This window comes from Corvus moneduloides, chromosome 10 (genome assembly GCF_009650955.1).
Source record: "Corvus moneduloides isolate bCorMon1 chromosome 10, bCorMon1.pri, whole genome shotgun sequence".
Classification (NCBI taxonomy): domain Eukaryota; kingdom Metazoa; phylum Chordata; class Aves; order Passeriformes; family Corvidae; genus Corvus; species Corvus moneduloides.
In genome coordinates this window covers 18157357-18182070 of record NC_045485.1, presented here as the reverse complement: position 1 = coordinate 18182070, position 24714 = coordinate 18157357, and the positions used below count along the sequence as shown (strand labels likewise).

Below are 24714 nucleotides of genomic sequence, written 5' to 3'. Positions count from 1 at the left end.
TATCGATGTTACCTATGGAATGTGCTTCCAAATGCATACATTTAGTTCTCTTTCCTATACAATTCTGCACTCAACAAAAATAAAGCTGCAACACTTACTTCATTCCCTGACCATCTCTTGTCTCCACTGTCCACACTATTGAAGCCAGAATCGAGTGCTCCATATGGACGACTGGAATAGAGTTCCTCGTGGCTGTCAAACACACAGTTTATATGATATAAACACCACCAAAAGCTTATCAGCTATTACAGAACAAAATCAGCATAAGCTACCAAGCACACTTGCAGTGTACTCACAAGCTCAGCATGTCTGAAAACCTCACACTGCATTTGCTACAATAGAGCAGGAGGCATGTGCTTACAACTCACCACCCTTGTCAGTCAGCTGTCACCTGCCACTGCCGGGACTTTTCAGACCTAAGCTGATTCAAAGTACAGGTCCACTCTTCAAACATTCCCCAAAGAGAAATTATGACAATGCAAACTGCAAAATGGTCTCATATTTCTCTGTTTAACAAGTCAAACTTCCATTTCCAACTACTCATATGTTTTGGTTGAAAAACACTGTCCAACAAACTATTATATAAATAAGCACAAATACGTACAAAATCACTAAAAATACAGAATATACTACTTCTACTCAAAAGTATGCAGCATGTATTACATAAATGTCTTCTTTGTCGTAATTACGCACAAAACTGCAGTAAGCTGGACAGTATTTCAAAAGCATCATAATATAATAACTGTAGAAGTACAGTTTTCATTTACAGAGCTTTGTCAATGACATGTCTAGACAAAGGCATTAGACATGTGCCCAGTGTCATAATACATATAACCAAACAGTTCTTTAAATTTCTGGGCTTAGAAACTATGTAATTCAGCAGTATAGACACCACAGATGTCAACTCTGGCAACTGTTGCAGATAGCTACACTGAAAGAGACAATGGGACTTGTCTGATCCACTGCAGATGGCATTTCACAATGGTTCAACTGTCCTACTGGCACTCGATGCCCCAGGGAGAACTGCAGCAGTAATTACTACATAATGCACAAGGAAGAATGAATTTCAGGAAGCTAATTGCTTCACCCCATCGTAACTAAATTGCAGGTCATTTTCTCACTGGTATTGCTCTCAAGTTGCTGCTCCCTCTGCAATTCCACTTTCAGGAAATACTTATTTTCAAATTTATTATTATCATTATTATTATTCCATATGTGTGTGTATGACTTCGTAGAAGACTGACAGGCTAGAATCAAGGCCTATTTTAGTTTTCAAATAGACATGAAATAGCAAAGAAGTACCAGGAGGGATGAGGCTACAGATGAGAAACATTAAGCTATGCATCTGTTTCTATGCAGATATAGACTAAAAGACAAGCTCTTGCATCTGCATGGAGTTTTGATTAACTCAGAGGAGTTCCACTTTTATGGCCTTGTATTTGAACAGAAAGATCATCTGCAAAAATAAACCACCAGAAGGAAAAAAAGCAAAAGAAAAAACAACTCCCTTCATTTGATTGGGAAGAAAAAAGAATGACCATGAAATCACCCAATGTAGTTAAAGCGCTACCAACCTGAATCCCTGACAATAGAACCATAATTATACTAACAGTTCATAGAACTTACATACTGAATTTAAAACATGGATCAAAGAAAAATCCATCTGCAGTATAATTTCATTTTAAATAAATCAGTGTTTTCAGCATCTCCTGAGCACCCTGTTGTAAACCAAACAATTATGCAAACTGAGCTCAAAAATAAGGAAGTGTTTTGATACAAATTTTCTTTAGCCTCCCTTTTCAACTGGAGAATTTGAAAAGCTATACATCTAACACTAAAGCTAGCTGGAAGCTCAAAAATACATAATCACTATGCCCAGGACTTGTCCTTTTTAACAAGAAAGCTGCTTTCTGTATTCCCAACTCTCACAACTAAATCCAGCTATCCAATGCTACACACTTTACACATTTATAATCATATAGCAGCCATCAGCTGAGACTTAAGATTTTTATTCCTCCCTGACCAACAAGCCACAAGGAACAACATTTAGGCATTTGGACAGATCAGAGCATTTTGGGGCAACTACAGCATATAGGAAGTTGTGTAAGACTTGAAATAAAAGGATGAGAAGCCAAATGCCTGCTAAGACCAACAATGAAAGACAATACTTGCCACAATTTCAAAGTCACACTAAAACCTGTATCTTTACCTCCCGTAAGAAAGAACAGTTGCCCAAGTCTCAGAATATTCACTACACTGGTTCACCCACGAATACTTGGTATTTTAAACCTTCTAGCTCCAGACTATGCCAATCTGCCTCAGTGCCAAAAACTGCTACACAGCTTCGACAGTTCTGTGTCCTCTCAAACCCATTCCCTCCAGCACCAACCTGAGCTGCTCTCAGCTTCACTGTTGCAGCAAATGAGAGACTGGCTTTTTGCAGCTGAACAAAACTTGCTGCAAGATAAATTTCACATAGCTTATGCTTAGAAAAGGATTGAAACATACAGGGTTTCACTCTGGTAAAACAGTTTGATATAATTTGACAAGGCTAAAACCAAGAATTAGCTGTGCTAGAACCTCCAACCCACACTTCCTGCCATAATGTTTCAGTGTATCTTGTTTTATTAGCAGCAACAACAGCCTTGCTATTAAAAATGTTTGATCAAGAGTGAATAGACAGCATGACACAAACTTCTTTAAACTTTAAGAGTCTCTACCACTCAGACTCTCAACCTGCACATTATTACACCAAGCTGATCAGATAAACCAGCAACAAAGTCCAGGTGGACTGACTGATACCCTTATTTCTATTGGTCACATTTGAAGATAACAAAAACAAAGCTCTTGTGCCTTGCCTAGAAATATTAACTGCATCACAGCTGAAGGATTTTATTTCTTTCATCCCAAATTACATAAAAGTATAGTAACCGAGAATTCTCTCTTTCACTACAATTTTCTTCTAATATGTACTCTGCTCCATGGACAGTTCTTACATAGGTACATGAAGATGAAAAGAATCACCTGCAACACTAAATGCAGCACAGTAACAACAAGTAATTCTATCACCAACTCTTACCTTCTTCTGGGTACAGAAATACAGCTAAAGGAAAGTCAGTTGAAGATCATTTCATACTGCTGAGTCTCGTAAAAATTCTAGAGAAAGTACCCTCAACTAGTTCTGCCCTTATTTTTACATTTACAATTCCAAGCTATGATTAAAATACATTAATTGTTCTCACTTCACAAAAGCAATTTATGAAAATTTCCAGAGCAATATACAGCTACAGACAGCAATAAATCAGTGAGCACACAGCCCACCTGATTTTGAATTTTTCTTAAACAAATTATGTTAGAGCTCAACAGATCATGACATTTTCTCACTTAGAGCCTTTTCCTTCCAGTAAAAGGACAGTATCCTCAGTATTATGCAGAAACCATCTGCAACAGCTTGTACTGGAAATTGATTAACACTCATCATGCTCATATGTTGACCTCATCTAGAACAGTAATTTATGACATTCAGGGCCGAAGAGGAATCACTGTCAGTCCCTCATGCAAATTCTTCTTCATAAATCTGACTCATGATGATTTATTGTGAAGCCTCCTGATTTGTGTTTTATTGCTGCTAAGGCAGCAGTACATCCTTCAGCAACTTACTCCTCCACACCTTATTACTACCTTCCAAGATGACTGAAGTAATTTTTATATATATTCAGTTTCATACTTCACTGACTCCCTTTCTTCTGTATCACATGACAGAAATAAATCATAACTCCTGCTTTTTGCTAGACATCTTAATTTAACAGCTGATATGGCTGACTGTTCCAATATTTGTGTTACAATGCCAAGCAGCAGTGCCAAGTGAAAGCTTGCCAAAAATAACAGTTTACTAACGGGGTAGAGATCAGCATTTACACCTGCCGTTTGAGCACAGCAGTTCTAAAATTCTGTACAAAAGGTTAAAAATCACAGCAGGGATATGATTCAGTAAGTCTGTGGAAAATATTAAGATCTCGTAAATTGAACATACATGCTAACAACACAAGAGCATACCTCCTGTATTGGTTATTATTACTCTCTTTTTACTGCACGTCAGCTCTGACCCTGCCTCTCACATGAGACTGCCCAGGTCATCTCCTGAACCACTTCTCCTGCCTTTACACACCAGTACCGTGCTAGAATGCACCATGAAATACCATAAACAATATTTTTCAAAGCCACCTCAAATGCACTTGCCAAAGAACAATCTTGATCTGTTTTTTTAATAAATTCAAGGTGGACTGACAAAATTTTCCCGAATACCATTAAAACTAGGAACATGGGTTGTGCAAAACTTACCATGATACAAATCCCATGGGTCTCCTATCATAATCAGGCAAGTCTGGAGCTATCTTGCATGCTTCTATATTCAGGTATTTAAATATATGAATTTTCCCTTTTATACATATCTTTAAAAAAAAAAAAAAAATCAAGTAAACATAACTTGACAATACATTTTCGAAGTACACTACAGACATTCAAGATGCAGTTGAGAATAGTAATAAATGAGCACATTTACATCAACCAATGTATCTTTTATTCTAATCTCACTGCATTTTAGAGTAACAGCTATAGTGGAGCATCATGGGATGCCTGTGATAGACAAATGGAAGCTGTCCTCCAAGTACATCTGCTCTGCAGGCAACTCTGTCAGCTGGATGCTGAAATTTCATCACGCAAACAAGACATGAGTATTTACAAGTACTAGAATTTATACCCTTGGCATCAGAACAGATGCATCCCACCCATGCCCAGATCTGAATGGCAGTGGCAGACTGCCAAAGCCAGCTCAAATTTATAGTCAATAAAGCCAGTAACAGCTGTCTCTGCTTCCACAAGGAAAGCAAAACCCTACTGAAACTACAGGTTTCAGCAAATGCTCCTCTTGACTCTGGTGCAGCAGCGCACAGTAGAACCTGTACTACTCAGGGGCTCGTACACCCACACTGAAAATCAAATTAGTCACTAACAATATTGCGCCTTCTAGCTCAAAGGCCAATTTGAGTACTGTGCTGCAAAGTGGACCAGCAAACTGCAGCACTGAGGCCTCAGTCAAAATTTTGACATTTGAGTGGCAGAAACTGAGTCTTTCCTAACAGAGCTTCCTCTCTCCTATGCTGAAAGCAGAAATGTTCAAGCTAACATTAGTGGAATTCTTTGTAATATCCCTCAGCAGAGACTATTAATACAGTAAAGAGAAGAAAAGGGATTTTTCAAGCTGTGCTTTATATTTAACACTTTTAGGCAATAGAATTTATTTAAAGTTCTCTTGTTCTTAAATAACAAAGATATAATATAATCCTTCAGTTTATAACTTAGTTCTGCCATTGTTAGCTGAACTAGTTATCTGATTTTGTAGCTGCAGTTTACCTGTGCAGGGGGGGACTGGAGAGGGTTGTTTTCTAACATGATGGTCTGAAGATGTCTGAGGTTTCTATAACAAACTGGTATTGTTGTTATTTTATTGCAGGAGAAATCTAATCGAATCAAAGGCAACTCAGCAAGCTCTGGAGATAGAAAACAAACATACAATTCAGAAGATTAAAAGAGTATAAGAAAAAGCAAGAGTATAAAAATATGTGTTTCATAAAACAATTAAGCTGTTTCCAGCTCTCAGGGAAAGGAAAAGAGATTGAAAATAACGAACTGTTTGAAGTTTATAACTGACAGCCATTTTTCTCACCTTCAGGTAAACGCACCAAATTATTTCTTCTGACATTCAGGTCTCGCAAGGATTCCAAATTGCCAATCTGTGGAGGTATTGTCTGTAATTCATTACAGCTCACATCCTACAAAGCAAGAGCAAGGAATGAGTTACCACTGTCTGCTAAGTCTCTGCTAACTAAAATATGCAGCTCTATTTAGGGACTGAAAGAAAAAGACAGCTATTTATGTAACACCTCAGATCCTTATATTCATCCAATCTCACTGCTGATATGAAGCATTGTTCTCATTTTAAACACAAGGGGAAATAAAAGCTTTAAAAGATTAAGCATTTGGATGGAGAAATTTATTTCAAGTTACTCCATAGTATTTCCGACAGCACAACTTGCTACGTAAAAGCTTTTTGCCAGAAACAAACATAGCAAGAGCTGTAATTCTACCAGGCCATCCTTTCTAGAATAGGGAAAACATTTAAAATGACATGCATCATTTACTCTCCAGTGCATCTTTCCCTCACATCAAATTCTTTTAAAATCTCAGAGTATTTAAAACTCTTTTCTAACACATCTATACAAAACCAAATGTAGTTAGAGACACTGTGGCAGACACAGATCTTCCTTAGGCCAAGAGCAGAATAGTAATCGTTGAAAATCAAGTGCATACTCACAAGCTCTGTCAGCTGTCTGAGCCGTCCAATTTCTTCAGGTATTGAAACCAATTTATTATTACTTGCTATCAAAACTTTTAGTGGTAGACTACAGAGGTGTACTGGCAATATTGAAAGCTGGTTTCGACTTTTGGACAGAAAGAAAACAAAATAATCAGAACTCTAATGAGAAATATTCATGCAATGAAAGACACATACAAAAAGCACACTCCCTTTAGATGATCAAATCAGTTTTTATGTGATTACTACAGAAGTAGTTCCATGAGGCTGTTCTTCATTACTTGCTTTATCTAGTTATGTGTGAACAAACTCTGGATATCAAGTTTCAAGGCTGATCAGATGCTTTTGAACTCAGTGAGGAGGAATGTGACATTTTTGTGCCCTTTCAGGTGCCTCTGATAACTGGCTATGCTCTGTCACAAAAGAGTATGTTTGGGCTGAGTGCAACAGCTTTTCTCATGGGCAGCACTGCAGGTCAGCACACATGAAATGCCACAGAGAAAGTAATGAGACACTGAATATTTAAAGTGTATTTCTGATTAAGTAAGGATAATAACGGTACTGCACTTACTAGAGATACAGCATTAGGAAATCCGTATCTGATTCGTATCCTATTGGTACAATTTTCACATCAATAGAAAAAAGAAAGAAATATACTTTTGTCAATTTAGTGTGCTTATAACACCAGAAAGAAATAGCCTGAGACTTTTTTATTAGTATCTCTGTGAATTTCTGAAGAGAAACCTTCCACATCTTCTAAAAGACTCTCTACAAATGGAAGATGCTGTGCACATTTGGATTTCATCAACAGGCCAAGTTGCAGCAACTTGCTTTTAATCCCGGCAGGGAAGTCATAATGCTTGAGAAAGATCTTCCAAAGCCATCAGTACAGTGAAGGCAAAGGGATATTGCACAAGCCTTATTATATATAAGGTTATATATATATATAGTTATATAACCCATGCATTTAGCTGCTGAGAGCGGCATTGAAAAGAGACTATGCAAAAGCTCTACCATCTCTTTTAAGTCTGCATGGTGGTATTTCACATGGAAACTACTGGAATTTATTTATTCTTTCAAGCTGGAACTAGCTTTCTTCTTCATGCTCCTCTTCTACAAGCTGCTGCTTAATCCTTATGTTCCCTGATCCACCTAAGTGCATAAGACTCATTCAGGTTGCTTTGATCCAATAACATGTAACATAATAACTTAGCATTATTATGGATGCACCAAAATGTATAAACCTAGACTACTCATACTAAAGCAAAATTTGTAAGACATCTGTTACCTGATATTTAAAAATGTTAAAGATTGTAAGTTCAAAACAGCCTCTGGGATATACCGAATGCAGTTCTGGTACAAATTAAGAGTCTCGAGGGAGACAAAGTGGCAGGCTTCTGCTGGAAGCTCCGACAATCTGTTCCGTGACAAGTCTGAAAGGAGGGAAAACAGAAAGATTCAGTAAAGCTGCCTTAGAACTTCACAAGGGTCCTTGCTTGGCAAGAGGCAGAAGTTTAACCACAACACCTACCAAACGTTTATATTTGAAGAATCAGTATTTTTCCTTAGACAATTCCAATTACCTGTCTATAGGCATAAAATATCCATGAGCATTACCCTCCTTCACAAGCTGCACTGTGATAAATAATGCAGTTGCAAAGGGCTATTTTTTCTTTAAAGGTCAAGGAAAGCTGCTGCTTATAAATGCCAAAGGGCAGTTCTAACAGGCACACACCTACAGTCCCCATTTCCTCACACACCCAGCTCTGAGTTCTGATAGAAGCATGACCCAACCTCCAGGTATGATAGAAGATCACTACAGCAGGGCCTATGATGGATATAAGTTCAGCAGATGTTGCAGGGTGCACACAGGTAAGAAAGCATGAAAGTCATGGAAACTTCTAATCCAACAATACAAAAAGTTAATGGGGAACATAATGAAGCCTCTTGTCTGCTCACCAACAAAAATTAAAAAAAAAAAAAGAAATCAATTAAAAATTAATCCCCCCCATACACACACACCAAGTGCTTCTTTCCAGCTGGTATCAGGCTCAAACATGACCTCAGCTTCAACTTGTCCAAACTTGATTTTGAAAAAACAACTCTTTTAAATGCGTGTTTCCGACAGCTCTAACAGTGGGAGTTAAAAGTACAAAATGATAAAAGTCAGCTATAAGTTCACATTTCACATCCAGAATTGTTTTATTATTTTATAACACAAAGCAGTTTGAGATCTTTGCTCTACTTTTCTGTTTTTTGTGAAAAAGAGAACATTTTTCCCTTCCCCCCCCCCTTTTCTTCCAAGAGTGAAGAAAAACCTGCACTTACAGATTGCTAAAGACAGGCTCTATAAACATCCTGATCTTACCATTTGCTAATCCAGATAAAAGCATCAATGCAAAGAAAGATCATTTTGATAGATCCTGCTTCCTGCTACTGCCAAAGCAGTTTTCCTACCTCTATAGCTCGTCCTGGGTGCTTTGCATTGCCAGAATGTGTGAGAGAAACTGATCAGAAATACAGAGGTTTTTCTGATCACCTCTCCCACAAACCCTATGCCAGCACCAGGAAAAAATGTTGGTGCAGGCAGCAGAATCCCTATTTTAGTGGCAGGGAATATTTTTGACATTTTAAAGCACTCACTGAACTCCAGCTTAAGTGGAAGCAGCAAATTAATTGGACTGATCAGAACCTGCTTAAGAATCTGTAGGTAGCAAAGGAGTCAATAAAGTAATTGTATATATCCTCCAGGAACACAGCATACACTTCCAAGAATTTATGCAATGCATACTTATTTTGTACTAGCCATCTTCCCAGAGTGCACTATTATGTCCTAGGGTTCCTTCTGTTTTACTTCCCTAGCTTAATTCTAATTAACAGTTTAGTGAAAATGACAGCACACTGCAGCCCTCCCCTCTTCCAAGTTCTAGAGCTGCAGCAGACTTAAGCAGAGTTTTAGTGCTGCGCTACAATGTGCTGTACAAAATTGCAACATTCCTACTGGGATCTCTCTGTGTGCCAACATTGTTGTAACAGGAGAGATTTTCAAACAAACATACTGTCCCAACAGAAGTCATGTATCCTGAAAAATTTCTACTAGAGTTCAGCTAACCACAGTGCTTTCAATCATTGGAATTATCTGCGATCCACACAATTTGCTATGAGGTTTCACAATACAATTGTATGTTACCATGCAAGAAAGAGAGAATACAAATTATTTCAGAGAAGACAAGAAACAAGCAAGAGCAATTTAGAAAAAAATACTCCACACTGACTAGATATTTAGCCACCTATTTAAAGAATTATTACAACACTGGTTTACATGTAAGGTGTAAAAGTTTCTGAATTCCACCACTTCTCTCGCAACATACAAACATCCTTCAGCTCACAACTTTATCCCTCCTTCTCACAGCTGTGCTGGCAAAGGCAGTTTGAATTCTACCCATTTAAACAGAGAAACAGGCTTCCCAAATAGTGAGCCCTTTTTCTGGCAGAAAAGTGGAAAACAAAAGTTTTGTTCAATTCTGTTTTGGAAAGCGTTTAACCACAAACATGAGAATTCTCACTCTCTTTTTGTTTCACTTTACCTTACCAAAGAACATTTAAAACCTATTTTTTACACATTGTGCAGACTGTTAGGCATGAATTAGTCAAGAACTTCACATATTCTGAGCTATGATTTAGTATTGCTACAGAAATAACTCCCTGCAAAAATAACATTAGGTAAAAAGAAATGAAAAGACACTTTTTTAAGCAACACATGAGCACAGACTGTGACAGAAAAGAGACACGAAAGCTGGTTAGCACCAATGAATAAGTTTTTCCACACTTCTCTCAATCTACAATGATTTTTAAAACTTGGCATTCCTATTTAGCAGTAGACATTCAGTAGGAAACATTAAATTGGAGCTGAATTTTGATGCTGCAGTATAGTCTCTTAAATAATTCAAAATGGGTCTAACCAGTTACAAGTTTGGTTAATAAGTTAAGAGCATTTTTTATTCACGATGACCATGAGAATGCTGTTTTATACAGAGCATTTGTGATTTGTTGTGTCCAAATGGGGAGCCAAAAGGAAGGGTCGGCCAGGACCATACAAACAGGCAAGCACTAGGAAACGAACAACCAAGCTAAAACAAGAGTTGACAATTGAGTTGAGAATTAGACAGAAGCAACGTATGACAAAATACAGTGTGAATTTTGAATCTGCAAATTCAAGAACTGCTTTTGGTTATTTGCAATCCTTGCCTTGTCCTCCCCAAACCTTCAATAAGTATTTAAATTTTCTGAAGTCCAGAACACAGCATCCCTAAGATTCAGGGACTTTTATTTATTTAGTCTTATTTCTCTGGAATCCTCTCCCAGGCCAGAACAGCAGACCTTAAATGGGACCAGAAATGGGGCAGAGAGTACAGCAGTCACTGCATGAAACAATTCCGCAATTCCATCTTCTTTGCCATCATCTTCCTCAAAACATCTGAACGAGAGGCACAGCTATAACAAAACCAGAAGACAACAAAAGCATTCTGGTGATTGGTTATATATTCACGCATTTGCTGCCCAGCAGCACAGCACTAACTGGTGTTTTTTCAAAGGAGAAAGTAGAAGTGAGGTTAAAAAAAAAAAAAAGGTATTTTCTTTAAAATACTGTCAATTAAGACTTGTTTTGGTCATATTCTTCTGCTACTGTATGCATGAACTAACTTCAGCAACCAGAAAATAAAAAGGTATTACAGTACAAATTATTGTGTAAACTTAAATTTCTGCAAAGATTTCTATTTCTCACAGAAAATAACAGATGATGTAGTGAGGTATTATTTGAATTTTCATATTTTTTAACAAGCAAGAAGTAATTGGTGCGAAGCAAGTTATTTTCTTTAACATGCAGGTGCACACTCTTGCTGCTTCTCATACCTTAAACTGCAAAAACCAAATTACTAATTCCCCCCTAAAAGCACAAATACTGAATTTCACTATGAATAATAATATGAATGAAATACAGCTGTTATAATTAGAACTAGGATTGACTCGTTTGTGTCCACATTTCATAGGTTAAAATCATTGTTACCAGAAATCTTCTTTAAAAAAAAAAGGTTCTCCTAGTTTACTAAAAATGGATGTGTTTCCTTGAAGGCAAGATCATGTGGAATTTTGGCAAAGGAGAAGCATTCTTTTGAACTAAGCTCTTTGTGAAAGATATAAAAGCCAACAGTAGAAATACAAAATGAAATCTCAGAGCAAAGTCAGATCACTGACCTTTTCCATCTTAATTGGGATTCTGTGGAGAAAGCCAGCAAATCACGTTAAAAGTGACTAGAGATACACTATGCTTCAAATTGCATCATTTGGCATGAAATGCAAACTCTTCCTGCTCAAAGAAGAATGTTCCTCTAACATCAAACATTAGCAGGGCTGTATTCACACATTTTTAACTTTAGCTGCAACACAAATTTTGTTTCCAAAGAACCATCAGTGATGCATAAAGATGCACTCTGCAAGGTAGGGGGTACTCACTACATACACTACAAAGAGGGAGCTGCAGCTCAACTGTTGCTGGCACTGAGACCAGCTGGGTGGTGGTGAATTTCAATTCATCACGAGATGCTAACGGGAGCAGTCCACTAATCCTGCTGTGATGGGAACACGGCTTCTGCTGTCATTCCAATTAACTACGGCAAAGGCAGCCAGCTCTAGACCTGAGCTTCGATACACAATTTTATTGATAAAAATCTGCCTTTTGTCACCAGAGATCTGCATGTGTTCCCCACACACTGTAAATTTTTAATTTTTAAATTCTTTTTTAAAATTTAAACCAGCAAAGCCCAGATTTTTGGGTGTCTATTGAAAATTGAATGTCAGCAACCACCATAACATCTGCTGGCAACCCTGATGTAAGAGAAACTGTGACACTGTCAGCTGTGGGCTCCCACCCATGACGCAACATGGCTCCAGAAAAACCTCACTGCAGCTGTGTGATGTCAGCCACGAACGTGCTGCAGTGATGCAACAACCCTCATATCTGTGAATTGGTCTGAATCCCAATGGTGACACCGGTGGCTATAGACTGCCCTCAGCTAGGATGACTTCATTCATATGGCAAGCAAATGTTTTCCCAAAAACTGTGAGGCAAGTGTTGTAGCTTGAAAGCACATTCGGTTTTCCTTTAATAACAGACAAATCTAAGACATATGAGCTTGCAGCTGACAGAGGAAAAGATATTTTCTTATGAATAATTAAAGAGGGCAATCAGTGACCAGGAGGCTGACAGCCATTATAGTGACAGAAGACAAAAGGCAACACCAACTGCTTTAGGAGGACAAGGTACATCTGTTCAAGAAGAAATACCAGAAATCTGGAACTGTGTAAACAGACTTTTTTTTTCCCCACATACACAAAGACCAGAAGCAAACTCCACAGTTTCACACTGATAACAACAAAACCACCATCACACTGAAGAATATCGTTGAAGTAGGTGATGTAGTCTCGATGATATGGAAAGCAGCTCACCAGAACAGCTCATTTACAGCTACTGCTCCCTGGAAGGAGACTGCTTAGGCACCTCTCAGATAATGTCACTAAAACCGTCTTTTGAGGAACTTGATGCCATTTGATTGCTCAATTCTGACATGTAGAATCAACTCTATTAAAACAACAACATTTCCAAATGGATTTGAGGCGCACTGTTATACAAACCTCAGCTTCACCTTTAGCTTGTCACTCATTCTATTAGCCAAATAAAAGCATGTATATTTATCCTGGTTTTATGAATTGTTTTTTTTTCACTTCTCAAACACTTCAGAATTTGATAACATAAGAGCAACAACACTTGTGATTCTGCTGACTTTCAGGAAACAGTCCCATGAAGCTCCTAAGAGAAAATTAGAATAATGAAAGCATAGCCCCAAGCAGATGAGCTGCTGGTATTATGGTACTGACTTTTCTTGCACAAGGAAATCAGAAATCACAGAGGTATTCTCTTACGATGATGGATTTCTGATGCTGTTAGTCCCTGTACTCAGTTACTAGGAGTGTTTTTCTTTCTAAACACTGAAAATGTTGGCATCCTTCAAGCTTCGTTTCACACCTGGACACAGGAAGGGTGACTTTACCTCTTCCTGCCTGCTGTGATACAAGACTACCACTTCCGCCATACCCTAATTTAAAACAAACCTCAAAAATGTCATCTCCTGACTCACCTTCCACCTGCCAGCCCTGTCAAACCTGAACTTTTCCCAATTATTTTCCCAGGCATCAAGATACCCTTCGTGCAAACCTATTAAGTTAAGGTGCTATTTACTGAATCAAAATGGATTTGTTCCTTCTGTGTTTTACCCAGGTAAACTGCCAAGGACAGCCCCACTGCCCAAGCCAGAATACCCACGAATCAGATGTACCAAAGGCTGTTTTCACCTGCATTATTTCTGTAGCCCGGTAATGAAATATAGAATTTCCAGTTTCAGTTTCCAGCATTTCATGAAGGAAGATTAGGTTCATACATGATCCATCCTTGATACACTTATCACATTTCAATTCTCAGCAGATCCATGCTTTATATGCATGATCACATTCCTACTTAGCAGCAGCACCAGCAACACTAAACTACACTTTAACCATTTCCATGAACTAACACTTTGTAACCAAGGATCTCCAACCTGCTGGTTTTGGCACCATGCACAGGCTATGATTTCTGCTGTTCCAGAAAACAAGGCAAAGGTTAGTGGTTTCTTCCAAATGTTCACTTGGTGGTGCTACATCTGGAATGCAGAGTGACCATCAAAAATTACTCCACCAACGTGAGAATGCACTGCATGACATGAAACACGAATGGAAGATTACACATCACACTGAAATGGGCCCTCTGGATTCCCTGCACTGAGTGCTAAAGACAAGGTTTGTAGCTTTTAACCAAGGCTGCTTAACTGTCCTTTATAAAATCTGCTTCAAATTACTGCCAAATCATTGTCAAGTTTCACATGTGTGAATCAAAGTTTCACAGATGCTATTTCCTCTGGCTACATTTTTATTTTGGAACATTCAATACAAATAACGAAGCTTCTTGCCAAAGCTTTTAAAAAACAAGAAAACCCCTCACTTCTCTGAGTTCTCTCCCACAAATCCCTTGCTTGAAGCAATTTTAATGAAGTGAGAACTACGGCCAAAGCCTCTACCTTTTCTTTTCCTTCAACACCTATACTACCAGATGAAACCTGGCTGGCTTTTTTGTCTTCTAACTTAGGAACATTTTAAGAACAGTCACACAAGGGAGATTTGCACAATCTGGCTTCCAAGTTACTTGAACTACCCTAGGGTTTATTAGCAACTCTTTTCTGTTAAAACACATGAAACAAAAAAAAAAATTAAGGAAGTACAACTCTCTTACCTGGCCTAATCTCTGCAACATTCACCATTTGCTGTATAGAAAAATCGATACACAAAGATCTGTAAGAACTTTAACTATACTGAATAAAAAACTCAATCATACCAATCCAGGATCAAAGAGGAAAACAGAAGATTCTAAACACCAACTCCCATTCTCCTTCCCTTTTTTCTCTCCACGTGATTTTAATGCATATTTGGTGTAGTTTAGCTTTCTCTTCTACACATGAAGGAAAACCTCACAGGTGCCACCATAAACTCCAGCTAAACACAAACGCGTATTTTACAGTCCTACCCTTAACGTAAGCTGGCGTATGACCACTGATAGGAAAGCACATTTCCAAATGTCTCACTGGAGCAGAACCACCTGAGTATTGCAAGAAGATAAACATTCTTAGGAAAGTAAGAACTTGGACTACAATGCCACTTCCTCCACACAATGATTCCATTTTCCTTTTGCAAGGAAGAATATTCTTTATTAAAAACCAAAAACAAACAGTGTCAACTATAGAACACCATTATACAGTTGTTCTTGTGTGGTTACTGGAGAGCAAGGCAAGAGTGACAAGCTCCAGTCCCTGCAAGGAACCGGAAACTCTTCATATTCTACCAACTCCAGTTGCTTTTCCTCTGGTTAGCTCTAGAGCGGAAAAATCTGTAGCCTGAATGGATCAAACTGTTACGTCAACTATTATTTATTCATTATTCAGTGTAGACCCTGGCTTCACAGACAGCCACTCCAAGCCATGGAGCCATTCCTTACTGGCCACGTGTTACCATCCTCTCCCTTGCACCAGCACTCCCGACTGCGCAGCCACACTGCCAGTTGGATCTCGTTACTGAGAACAAATCCTGAAAAAAACCAAAGCCACAAATAATTTTCTGCCCTTCTGAGGCATGATCCAGTTCCTGCTGCAGTTGAGTAATCTCTAACATCAACAAAATGGAGAGGACGAGAATGTGTGGCTTTATGAGTACTGAAGAACAAGACCATGACTTTTGGCAGTAGCTGGGATTTGGACTATCTGGTTAATAACAACCATGAAACTGCATTTTTTTTTTTTTTTTTGTTCCTTAACTCACAAACACTTCTAATAAAACAGGTCTTTTCAGAGTAGCAAATACGGGGTTGTGATCAGGGATTTATTCCCTAGTTTTGCTCATTATGGATACGTACCTCAGTACACAGCATGGTATGTCCTTGTGTGCACACCATGGTGCTTTAAGGATGGCACACAGTGGAGCAAGCACTTCGGGAGTGAGATGAAACCACTTTCAGATGAGCAGAGAGAGGAATTCAGAAGCTTTAAAAGGCAGGCAGAAGGAAGTCAGGTGACCTGCCAGCTGGGCCTTACGACTGGTCAGTAAACAATGGGACAGATTATGGAGAGAATACAAACTGCAACGCATGTACTGCTACAGCAGAGATGCTGCAAAGTGGAACTGTTTATCCATGTCTCAAAACAGGAATTAATTCTAACCCCTTCACATGGGGTTTGAGGTTAAAGAAGTTTTTACATGTGCTCTGCTTCCAACTTCCCATAGACACCCCCCCATCTTCTCTCTTCTAGCAATTTCATTCCCTTTCCTCACTAAACTTGGCACCCACCCAATAGCATAATCATGCTTCTCTTTCAAACAGCTCTAAAACTTCAAGCCAAACAAACTAAACTGAGTGAAAGTTGGAGAAGCAGTGTTGTAAAAGATCTATCACTGAGTAAATGAACTGGAGTCTCTAGCTCACCAAGGCTGTTTAAATCAGGGAAGCTCAGTTCCTCATTGTCCAGCTGCACTGCAGGCCCTTCTGCTTTTTTTTTATGCAGAAAAACATACATAGACACCGTATTTATCTCCAAGGAAAGCAGCCTTTGGACTACAGCTACAAAGCTGGTAAAGCAGCATACACCCCTTCATTGATAAAACTGGTTTAAAAGAAGCTGTTTGGGTTTGACCCAAACCTACTCCTTGCTGATTTAAAACTAAAAGAGAAGAAAAAAGGTCAAATCATAGCATGAAACCCTCATGTTTAGCCTTTTATGCAGTGTAACAAAGACCGTTTAAATGATATCTGAAAGCCTTGGAGATTCCCACCCTCTGGGATCTGACTTTACTGGTTTAAAATTACCCCCTCTCTTGGGTCCTCCCTACCAGCCCTTTGCTGTAAGCTACTGATTCTGCACTGCTTGTGTGAGCATTTCCCAGTTCACATCAGGCAGAAAAACCGTCAAGTTAGCTCACATGATTTTTGAAGTTGTTTAAACTACTCTAGAAAATTTTGCCTGAAGCTAACTTGGGGAGGACTTACATGAACTGTCTCTCTAGTGGATATATGAGGGCAGTGACTTCCTTTGGCAGCACAACTTCCTTTAATTAGCTGTTATCAGCACATTGACAAACAAGTTGAAGTCTTGGCTTAACAAAGAGTTGAGAAAAGGAGGAGAAGTAAGAAAACAACGTTTGAAAGACAATCTTTCATCAAGATTTTCTAAGCAGACATTACTTTGAATTGAATCAGATCAAAGTCTTCATTACTTAAGCATTCCGTTTTCTTGTAGCATTATGCAACCATCTTGGCTAAAACAAAGGAGACTAAGCTCGTTTTGTAAATGTCTCACTGCAACACCATCACTTAGAATCATTACATAGTTGAGATTTGCAGCTTTGATTTCCAGCATACACAAAACAAAATTTACCTCTTCTGTATTTCTTCATCATCTATTTTTATCTAAGACATCTGCTTTTCTCAGTTCTCACACTCAGGACCATGGAGAATAAATACCAGTGTATACACACACTCCCACCAAAAACATCAACATACCTCCCTTCTAAGGACTCTCCTAATCACAAAACAATTCCTCATTTTCTTTGACATCTCTTCACTTCCCCATGAATACTTCAAGACAACTGATGGCTCAAGACTTGAGTATAACTTGTCATGTTTACAGGGGCAGAACTAACCTGGCTGTCAGTTTATACCTTACAGCAACTTGTTCTTAGTGATCTGGTAGTGCAGAGGGGAGCTCAGCTGCTGTGCAGAAATAGGAATAAATGTGGCAAAGGGCTGCAAAAAAGTTCAGCTGAAGACATTCTTTCACAGGCTAAAGTTGGAATACTGAGTTTGAAAGTCAAGCCACTTAATACATATTTTTTATCTTGTTTTTAATTAAAAGCTTGCTAATGTTGTTATGGTTGTCCTCACATCGTGGTGAGTTGTATTCAAAAGTGTATTTCAGTACAGGACACAGTACAAGCTGCCACCTCCAGAGCAAGGGCTGAGCCAGTGGAACAGGGAGATGTCTGCTCTTGGCAAGAGGAGAGAAGACTCTGTGTTCTATGGGGCAACTTTTCATTTCCTTACTTCCGCAAGTTATAAGTACCATATTTTTCTCATGGTCCAGAAACTGGTCAGTAAGCACTCAGAGGGTTCAAGGTCTTCACACACATTATCACCTCCTCAAACCCATTTCTCTCTCTTTTCCAATTTTACATGGAAAACATGAGCACACAGTATGTATGAAAGGCAATGAACAGAAGCAGATACGAAAAATAGAAAAGACTCCTGCCAAGAAATTATGCTGCACACACAGCTTCTCACAAAAAAGACAGGAAATCAAGAATATGATAAATATTGGTTCCTCCACTCCATGATAAGACCCTCAGACACTATGCTAGATACCATAGTCTGTAGTTTAAAATCCATAACCTACCTTCAGTTATTCATAAAAGGGAGGGGAAGGAAGGGTCAGATAACCAGGACAAAGCAATACCACAGGTTAATATAAAACCTAATGCAGAGAGTATACAGTCCTAGGCAATGACACTGCTGACAGAAGAGTGTCAAGGACTTCTAGGTAGGACAGAGCCAGGCTAGGAAAACCCTGCAAGGCAGCACAATGCCTTTTGAATACATTTACACTGTCCAAGGTGGTCCTTCCACCTTAGGCATCTTAGGCATCTCAAACGACCCTCAACAATCTGATCTTGGCTATCAGAGTCACACCTGAAGAGATCATGAGTGAGGAAGATTGTGTGGTACTGTCACTTTGCTGGATGTTCTGCCCCGGCTTTCACTTCAATCAGTAAAATATCTCTCATATTCAGCAATTCCAATGGCTTTGTGAGTAAACTGTAACTTGGGGAAAGAGAACATGGCATGGAATAAAAGCAGGAGGAATGTGTCAGTCAGGAGGGCTGGAAACATCAAATGCAACTAACAAAGACTTATTATTTCCACCATTGATCTATTTATTTTACTAAAAGCTTCAATTCACCTTAATACTGGACATACAAATCTCCATCTACAAGCATTTTCACATATGTCAGCCAATATATCAGCTGCTATTTACCTACTGTGAACATTATTTCTGCATATTCCCCCTATATATTTCACCAATCAGTTCAAAATGTATTACTATAGCCATTTTTTTCCACAAACTATTTAAATAGAATGCTAGAATAAACTCTGCAATGGATGGACAGACAATAAAAAAAATGCTAGCTGTGAATATATTTCAAAATGTCTTAAGGGAATAGTTAGAAACAAACCAGCACAAACCAGAACTGAAAATTCAAAGGTCCTAAAAAATAAAGTGAGTAATGTCACATAAAAAGGCCAATTACTTTCAGAGAAAGGCAAGCATTTCTATAAAATTTTATGCCTGTTATTACTGCATTTCTCTGACATTCTTAATAGAGTGCCTCTGTATTTATGGCACTCAGATACAGCTTCATCAGACTGCACAGTCAAGTCACCAAATACGTCTCATACCACTGCAGACACTGATCTGTCTTCTGCAGAACTGTATTTTACTAAGGAGAAAAGTCAATAAAGTCCAACAGTCAAAAGTCCTATGTTCTTTTAATGGCTCCTTGAGGCCATCTCTCATGCTGACATCATCCCTAACAAAAAAAAGCCTGTTACACTTTACACAAGCAGTGTTTCAATTTCAATAGGACAATTATTGCCAGAGTTCTAGAAAGAGAGCTGGAGTCTTACAAAGTCATCTGTGCAGTACATGCCATTTTAGTGTCAAGAAATAAAACAACAGTATAGGATATGCATGGAAAATATCCCAACTCAAACAGAGGGAACAGCCAAACGAGGAGATAAATGGCAGCAATTGCCAAAACACATGTTTAAAATACGAAATAAATTTTGAATCTGGAAACCATAAAAGTCACCTTCAGTCAAAAACACACCATGCAGATGTTACCAGGGATCAAGGGCTACAGAACTGGCGGTCACCATTTCATACATCTTTGCTTTCTTAAAAAAAAAAAAAACCTAAGCTTGTTAAAAACTAGTAGTTAGGCTATCAAAATAATTGTTACATTCTCAAATTAGTATTTGAGGTAAATTGCATGCACATCTTTTCACAAAATAAAATTAACATTATTAATGCTGGAAAGCAAACACATAAAACAAAATCCAAACTCATCTGATCACAAATGAAATTTTATTTTCAAATCCAAACCAAACTGATTCCTCTTCAGGGAAATACTTAAGTTGAGGTTTAACATTAAACACTCTTCTTAAGAAGCCATGATGACAATTAATCTCAAACTGCAGTAGTCACTTTGAAAAATTTTGGCTGGTTGGCTCTATCCCTCCAGCTCCTTCAGTAAAACAGTTTTCTGCATGTGACAACTTTTATCTATACCAGCTCAGTACAAACTGAGCAAAATGAAAGCTTTTTGCCTTGCTAGGAGAATCCTTGACAAACACTGAGCCACAGAAGAGAAGCTGTGCAGCAACTGCCCACACTGCACAACAACGATGAGAATTCCTCTTCCTGAGATCTCTATTATTCCATTTCATAATGACTATTTTGACTGCTGGTATTTTTAGCTCCACACGTATATAAAACTGTAATTTAAAAAGTGTTCATCTGCAAGCATGTAAGAATTGCAAGTGGAAAAATCTCTAAGTTACAGAGAAACTGCTAACACAGGGCCACAGGCACGACACTCGAGATGTGTGAGAGCATTCACTGCTCCTCGGCAACACGACACTGCCTTCTGCCCGCTGCTCCTGAAATACTTGACTGAGTTCCAGCAGAGCAGGATTTCATTTTCCAAGACTGCTTCACGAAGTTAGCAGTGAGGGGAAGCGTGCAGTAAATGAACTCATCCCCCCAGGCCCCTAGATAAAGTTCCTTCAGGTACAAAAGGAATTACCCAACTAAAAAAAAAAATCGGCTTTTAAAACCATAATTTTAAAGCAAAAGACGTAAAAAAAGCTGAAAATGGAGCTAAAATTATCGCCAGATAAGGCCACATGCAAACCTCTAGATCCATCTATTATTTTCTCCTATCAAAAATCATGTGTACTGTTAAAACATACATTTGATATTTATTCAATCCACTTACCTTTCCCAAAACCTCACTAGGATAACAGGCTTGGGTACAAAGAGAGTCAACAGCCTTCAACTCGGGCGAACAGGAGGTAAATTAATATTCAGAGACTGCAAAAAAATCCCAAAGAAATCTAACCCCAAGCAACAGAAAATAGTCCCAATGCAAAAATAACTGCCTGGATTTTAGTCAATAGATTTAATGGAAATAATTCAACTTTAACAAATTCCTTAAGTCTGCACAGGGTGTGGGGAGATAAGAGAGAAGGGTTTTGATGCAGCAAGGGTACTGGAAAACTTCAGAATCTTGAAATTACAGATTTGATATTCACTGAATAGCAAATAAGGCAATGAACCACACACAGCAGACTGGAAGGGCTGGTTATACACTGAAAATAATTGGCCCTGATATGCAATATCATAAAAATGGCACAATATTAAAAGATTAATTTAACTTCAGTATAAATATGGAAGTGATCAGCAAAAAAAAAGAAATAAGGGTAGGAAAATGCGAGTCAAGGAGGATATTTGAAGTTATATATAAAAAAAAAAAAATGATAAAGCACTAACAGTAGTGGCAGTACAGAGTATTTCTCTTGCCCTGAAAGTAAGATTGAGTTCATTACTGTAAGCACAATATGATGAACAAAATCTATCCTGAGATCAGCAGAGGCACAGAAATGCATCTCTACTTCTAACAGAAGTAAAATAAAACTCCCCGGCCACTGTAAATAAAGAATGAGAAACCTCTGAAAAATCTTACCACAAACTCCATTTGGAAATAAAACTATTTTAGTTTGTATTTCACCTGATAGTGTTTAACAAACAAGAATTTTTTATTTAAACAGCACCTACAGCCAAGGAAGAAACAACTGTTGTAACTATGACAAGAAATAATAAGTAATAGAAACAAAGAGTACTGCATTTCATTGACTCCAGTGATAGCAAGAGTGGCAGGATCATAAGACAAGTCGCCATAAACTGACAAAAAAATTGGTAATGGAAGTTTGCCACTGGAGTTTGACATCACCTGAAAAAATTAATACCAGTATTACACCAGGAATGACTCTTCTGCACAACATGCAATTTTACGGTATTATGTAATGTAGTCACATAGCTTCTAATCACCTGGCATGGAAATAAAACACAAAGGCATATGAAAAAACCTGTTTCAATGAATTCACTTATATGCATCATAAAAGTTGAAATGAGATTAAAAAACAGTCCGCCACATAAGATGGATGGCTTATAATTTCTTTTTTCCTCCTCTTTTCATGAAGCACGAACTGAGCTTTCCAGCTTTAAAATTATATGCTTTTGCCTGAGAAGTAAAACAATACACCGAACAAGTTCTCTAAATGTTTCTGACATAAGGATGTGTCGTGGTACACACAGGAAGGAAGCAGAATGTACCACACAAAATAGGGAAAGCAAGATACAAAGACATGGGAAATGCAGTGATAGGAGGATTTCTTCATGGTCCAAACCAGGATGGAAATAGAACAGGCAAATCTAAAAAGCATACTATAAGAATGAACACACTCTCTTCTAATATGATTAAAAACCAGACATCAGTGTTCAGCAGATCGAAACGCCTCCAGCTGAGGAAAACAGAAGTATAAAGTGCTTCTCCAAGAGTGAAGTGGCGGCCAGCCCACAGACTGGAGAACAGAAAATCTCACAGTTCTACTCACGTCTTTTTGTTTGTTTGCTCTCGTTATTGCTAACACTTGTCAGGTACCAGAGACATTTCTCATCACTGCACTGAGAAAGCCCCAGGGACATGTGCTGTAGACATTCATTAGAAGAGAAAACCCCTTGCCCAAAACAGAGGGAACAACACCTCATTTGAGTTATCCCAGAATCTGCTCATATAGCTTACAACACATGCTTCTAAAAACCCTCGTATTTCTATTTATAACATTTTCAGCATGGTCAAGAATTGAAAAGAACTGTATCATATGGCAAGGATACAGTTAAAGTTAGTTAAAAAAAAAAAAAATCACATTTCTGTCTGAAAATCTAATTAGACAAACAATAACAGGCATTATTAAAACTGTTAAAAGTTTTTATTCCGTTTATATACTGCAAATCTGGCAGTACTGTGGCAACACCTGCATTATTGATGAAAATCCATATTTTTGCCTTTTGTTTTATGCATCCAAAGAGGAAAAACGTGTTTTGAGTATGAACTGAGTAATATTTTAATTTTATTTATATGTGAAAAGCTACTTAAGCGGTCTAGTTTCAAACTGATAACATGTTTTTCAAATGGAATTTCCACAGACTTATTTCTTAACTACTACAGGGCAATACAGGGGCTGTGAACAGAAACTGCAGTGCAGTAACATTGATAAAAGAACCTAACAGATGCATTTCTCATTTTACCGTATTTGTGAAAGCAGAGATGGCAGATGTTTAAAATATCACATCTGTATTACTCAGTTACATAATCTGCAGCCAAATCATGAGCACCAGAAATAGGGGGGGGGGGGGTGTGTGTGTGTGTGTGATTTCCTTCACCATGCTCAGAACACGCCAGTTCTGAGCTAATCACCAGTGAAGGTTTGATGACTGTTACCAAGTGAAGCTCCTGGGATTTCCATACTAACTTTTAATGGTAATTATAACAATCTTCTGACACACAGCCATCCCTGAATGATGTGACACGATTTGCACCCAGGAGAACAGAGACATGAAATAAGTAATACCTGAATATTTGCAATAAGTTTACAACTCCAATGGCCAACCTGCAGTTTTAGCATAGATGGGTTCCAAAGATAATTTTTTTACCTTGCTAAGCACAAATCTCCCCACTCCTTTGCAAGCCAGCAGAATGAAAGGAAATAGCAGATATTTTATGGCTTATAACCACATTCAGTTGTGGCACTCTACAAAAACATTTATTCCACAGCTGAGCTTGCAGCCAATGTAATGACAAGCTCCTAATTGTCCTACTATAATTGTGCTCAGTGACTCTCTTAGTCCCTGAGAGAAGCATGACTGACACCAGCTCAAAGACCAGTAGAAGCCTTGTCTATGACTGAACTAAAGGGTAATATATATGACCCTAAGTAATAGTAATCATGAATTAAGCACGTTTAAACTATTAATTGCCTCATCAGCATCCCAAAATTAATGTTTTCCTTGGATTTAAAAGGAATTTCCTACCAAACGTTAAGACACCAGTCATTCCTCTTTTTATCATGCTAACAACTTGGATGAGAAGACTGGAGTTGGTGATGAGAGAGGCATTTGAGACCAAACAAGATTAACAAGAAAAGAAGAAAATGTTAAGACATGGAAGTTGGGATAAAGGAGATGAAAAAAAATGTAGGCAGAAGAAACAGAACTGAGATAACAAACACTGCTGGGAACAAGACACGTGACACAAACATAGGGAGGAACCCCAACCTGGTAGAGCATAATCACCTCCAGAACACCAAACACAGAACCCATGATCTGCTCAAACCATCACCTCTGCCCTCAAAATCTGTACAACTTGGAAGTGCAGCATTCCACCCTACAAACAGGTTCCAGGGAATGACAACCTCCTGCTATCTTGCTAGCTCATGTAAGAGAAACATAAAGGTTTGAACTGTCCTGATGAGC

General features: G+C 38.3%; 1 protein-coding gene across 12 annotated transcripts in view; it reads right to left on the bottom strand.

Annotated features, from left to right (window-relative positions):
* Nucleotides 1-24714, bottom strand: part of LRCH3 (leucine rich repeats and calponin homology domain containing 3) — a 62712-nt gene that overhangs the window by 30259 nt on the left and 7739 nt on the right. For all 12 annotated transcript variants that reach the window (XM_032118925.1, XM_032118921.1, XM_032118923.1 and 9 more), the window contains exons 2-7: nucleotides 7662-7806; nucleotides 6374-6500; nucleotides 5726-5831; nucleotides 5413-5549; nucleotides 4342-4451; nucleotides 99-192 (exon numbers count right to left, since the gene is read on the bottom strand). In XM_032118925.1, the coding sequence (XP_031974816.1) occupies nucleotides 99-192; nucleotides 4342-4451; nucleotides 5413-5549; nucleotides 5726-5831; nucleotides 6374-6500; nucleotides 7662-7806 (719 nt within the window). The remainder of the gene's footprint in view (nucleotides 1-98; nucleotides 193-4341; nucleotides 4452-5412; nucleotides 5550-5725; nucleotides 5832-6373; nucleotides 6501-7661; nucleotides 7807-24714) is intronic.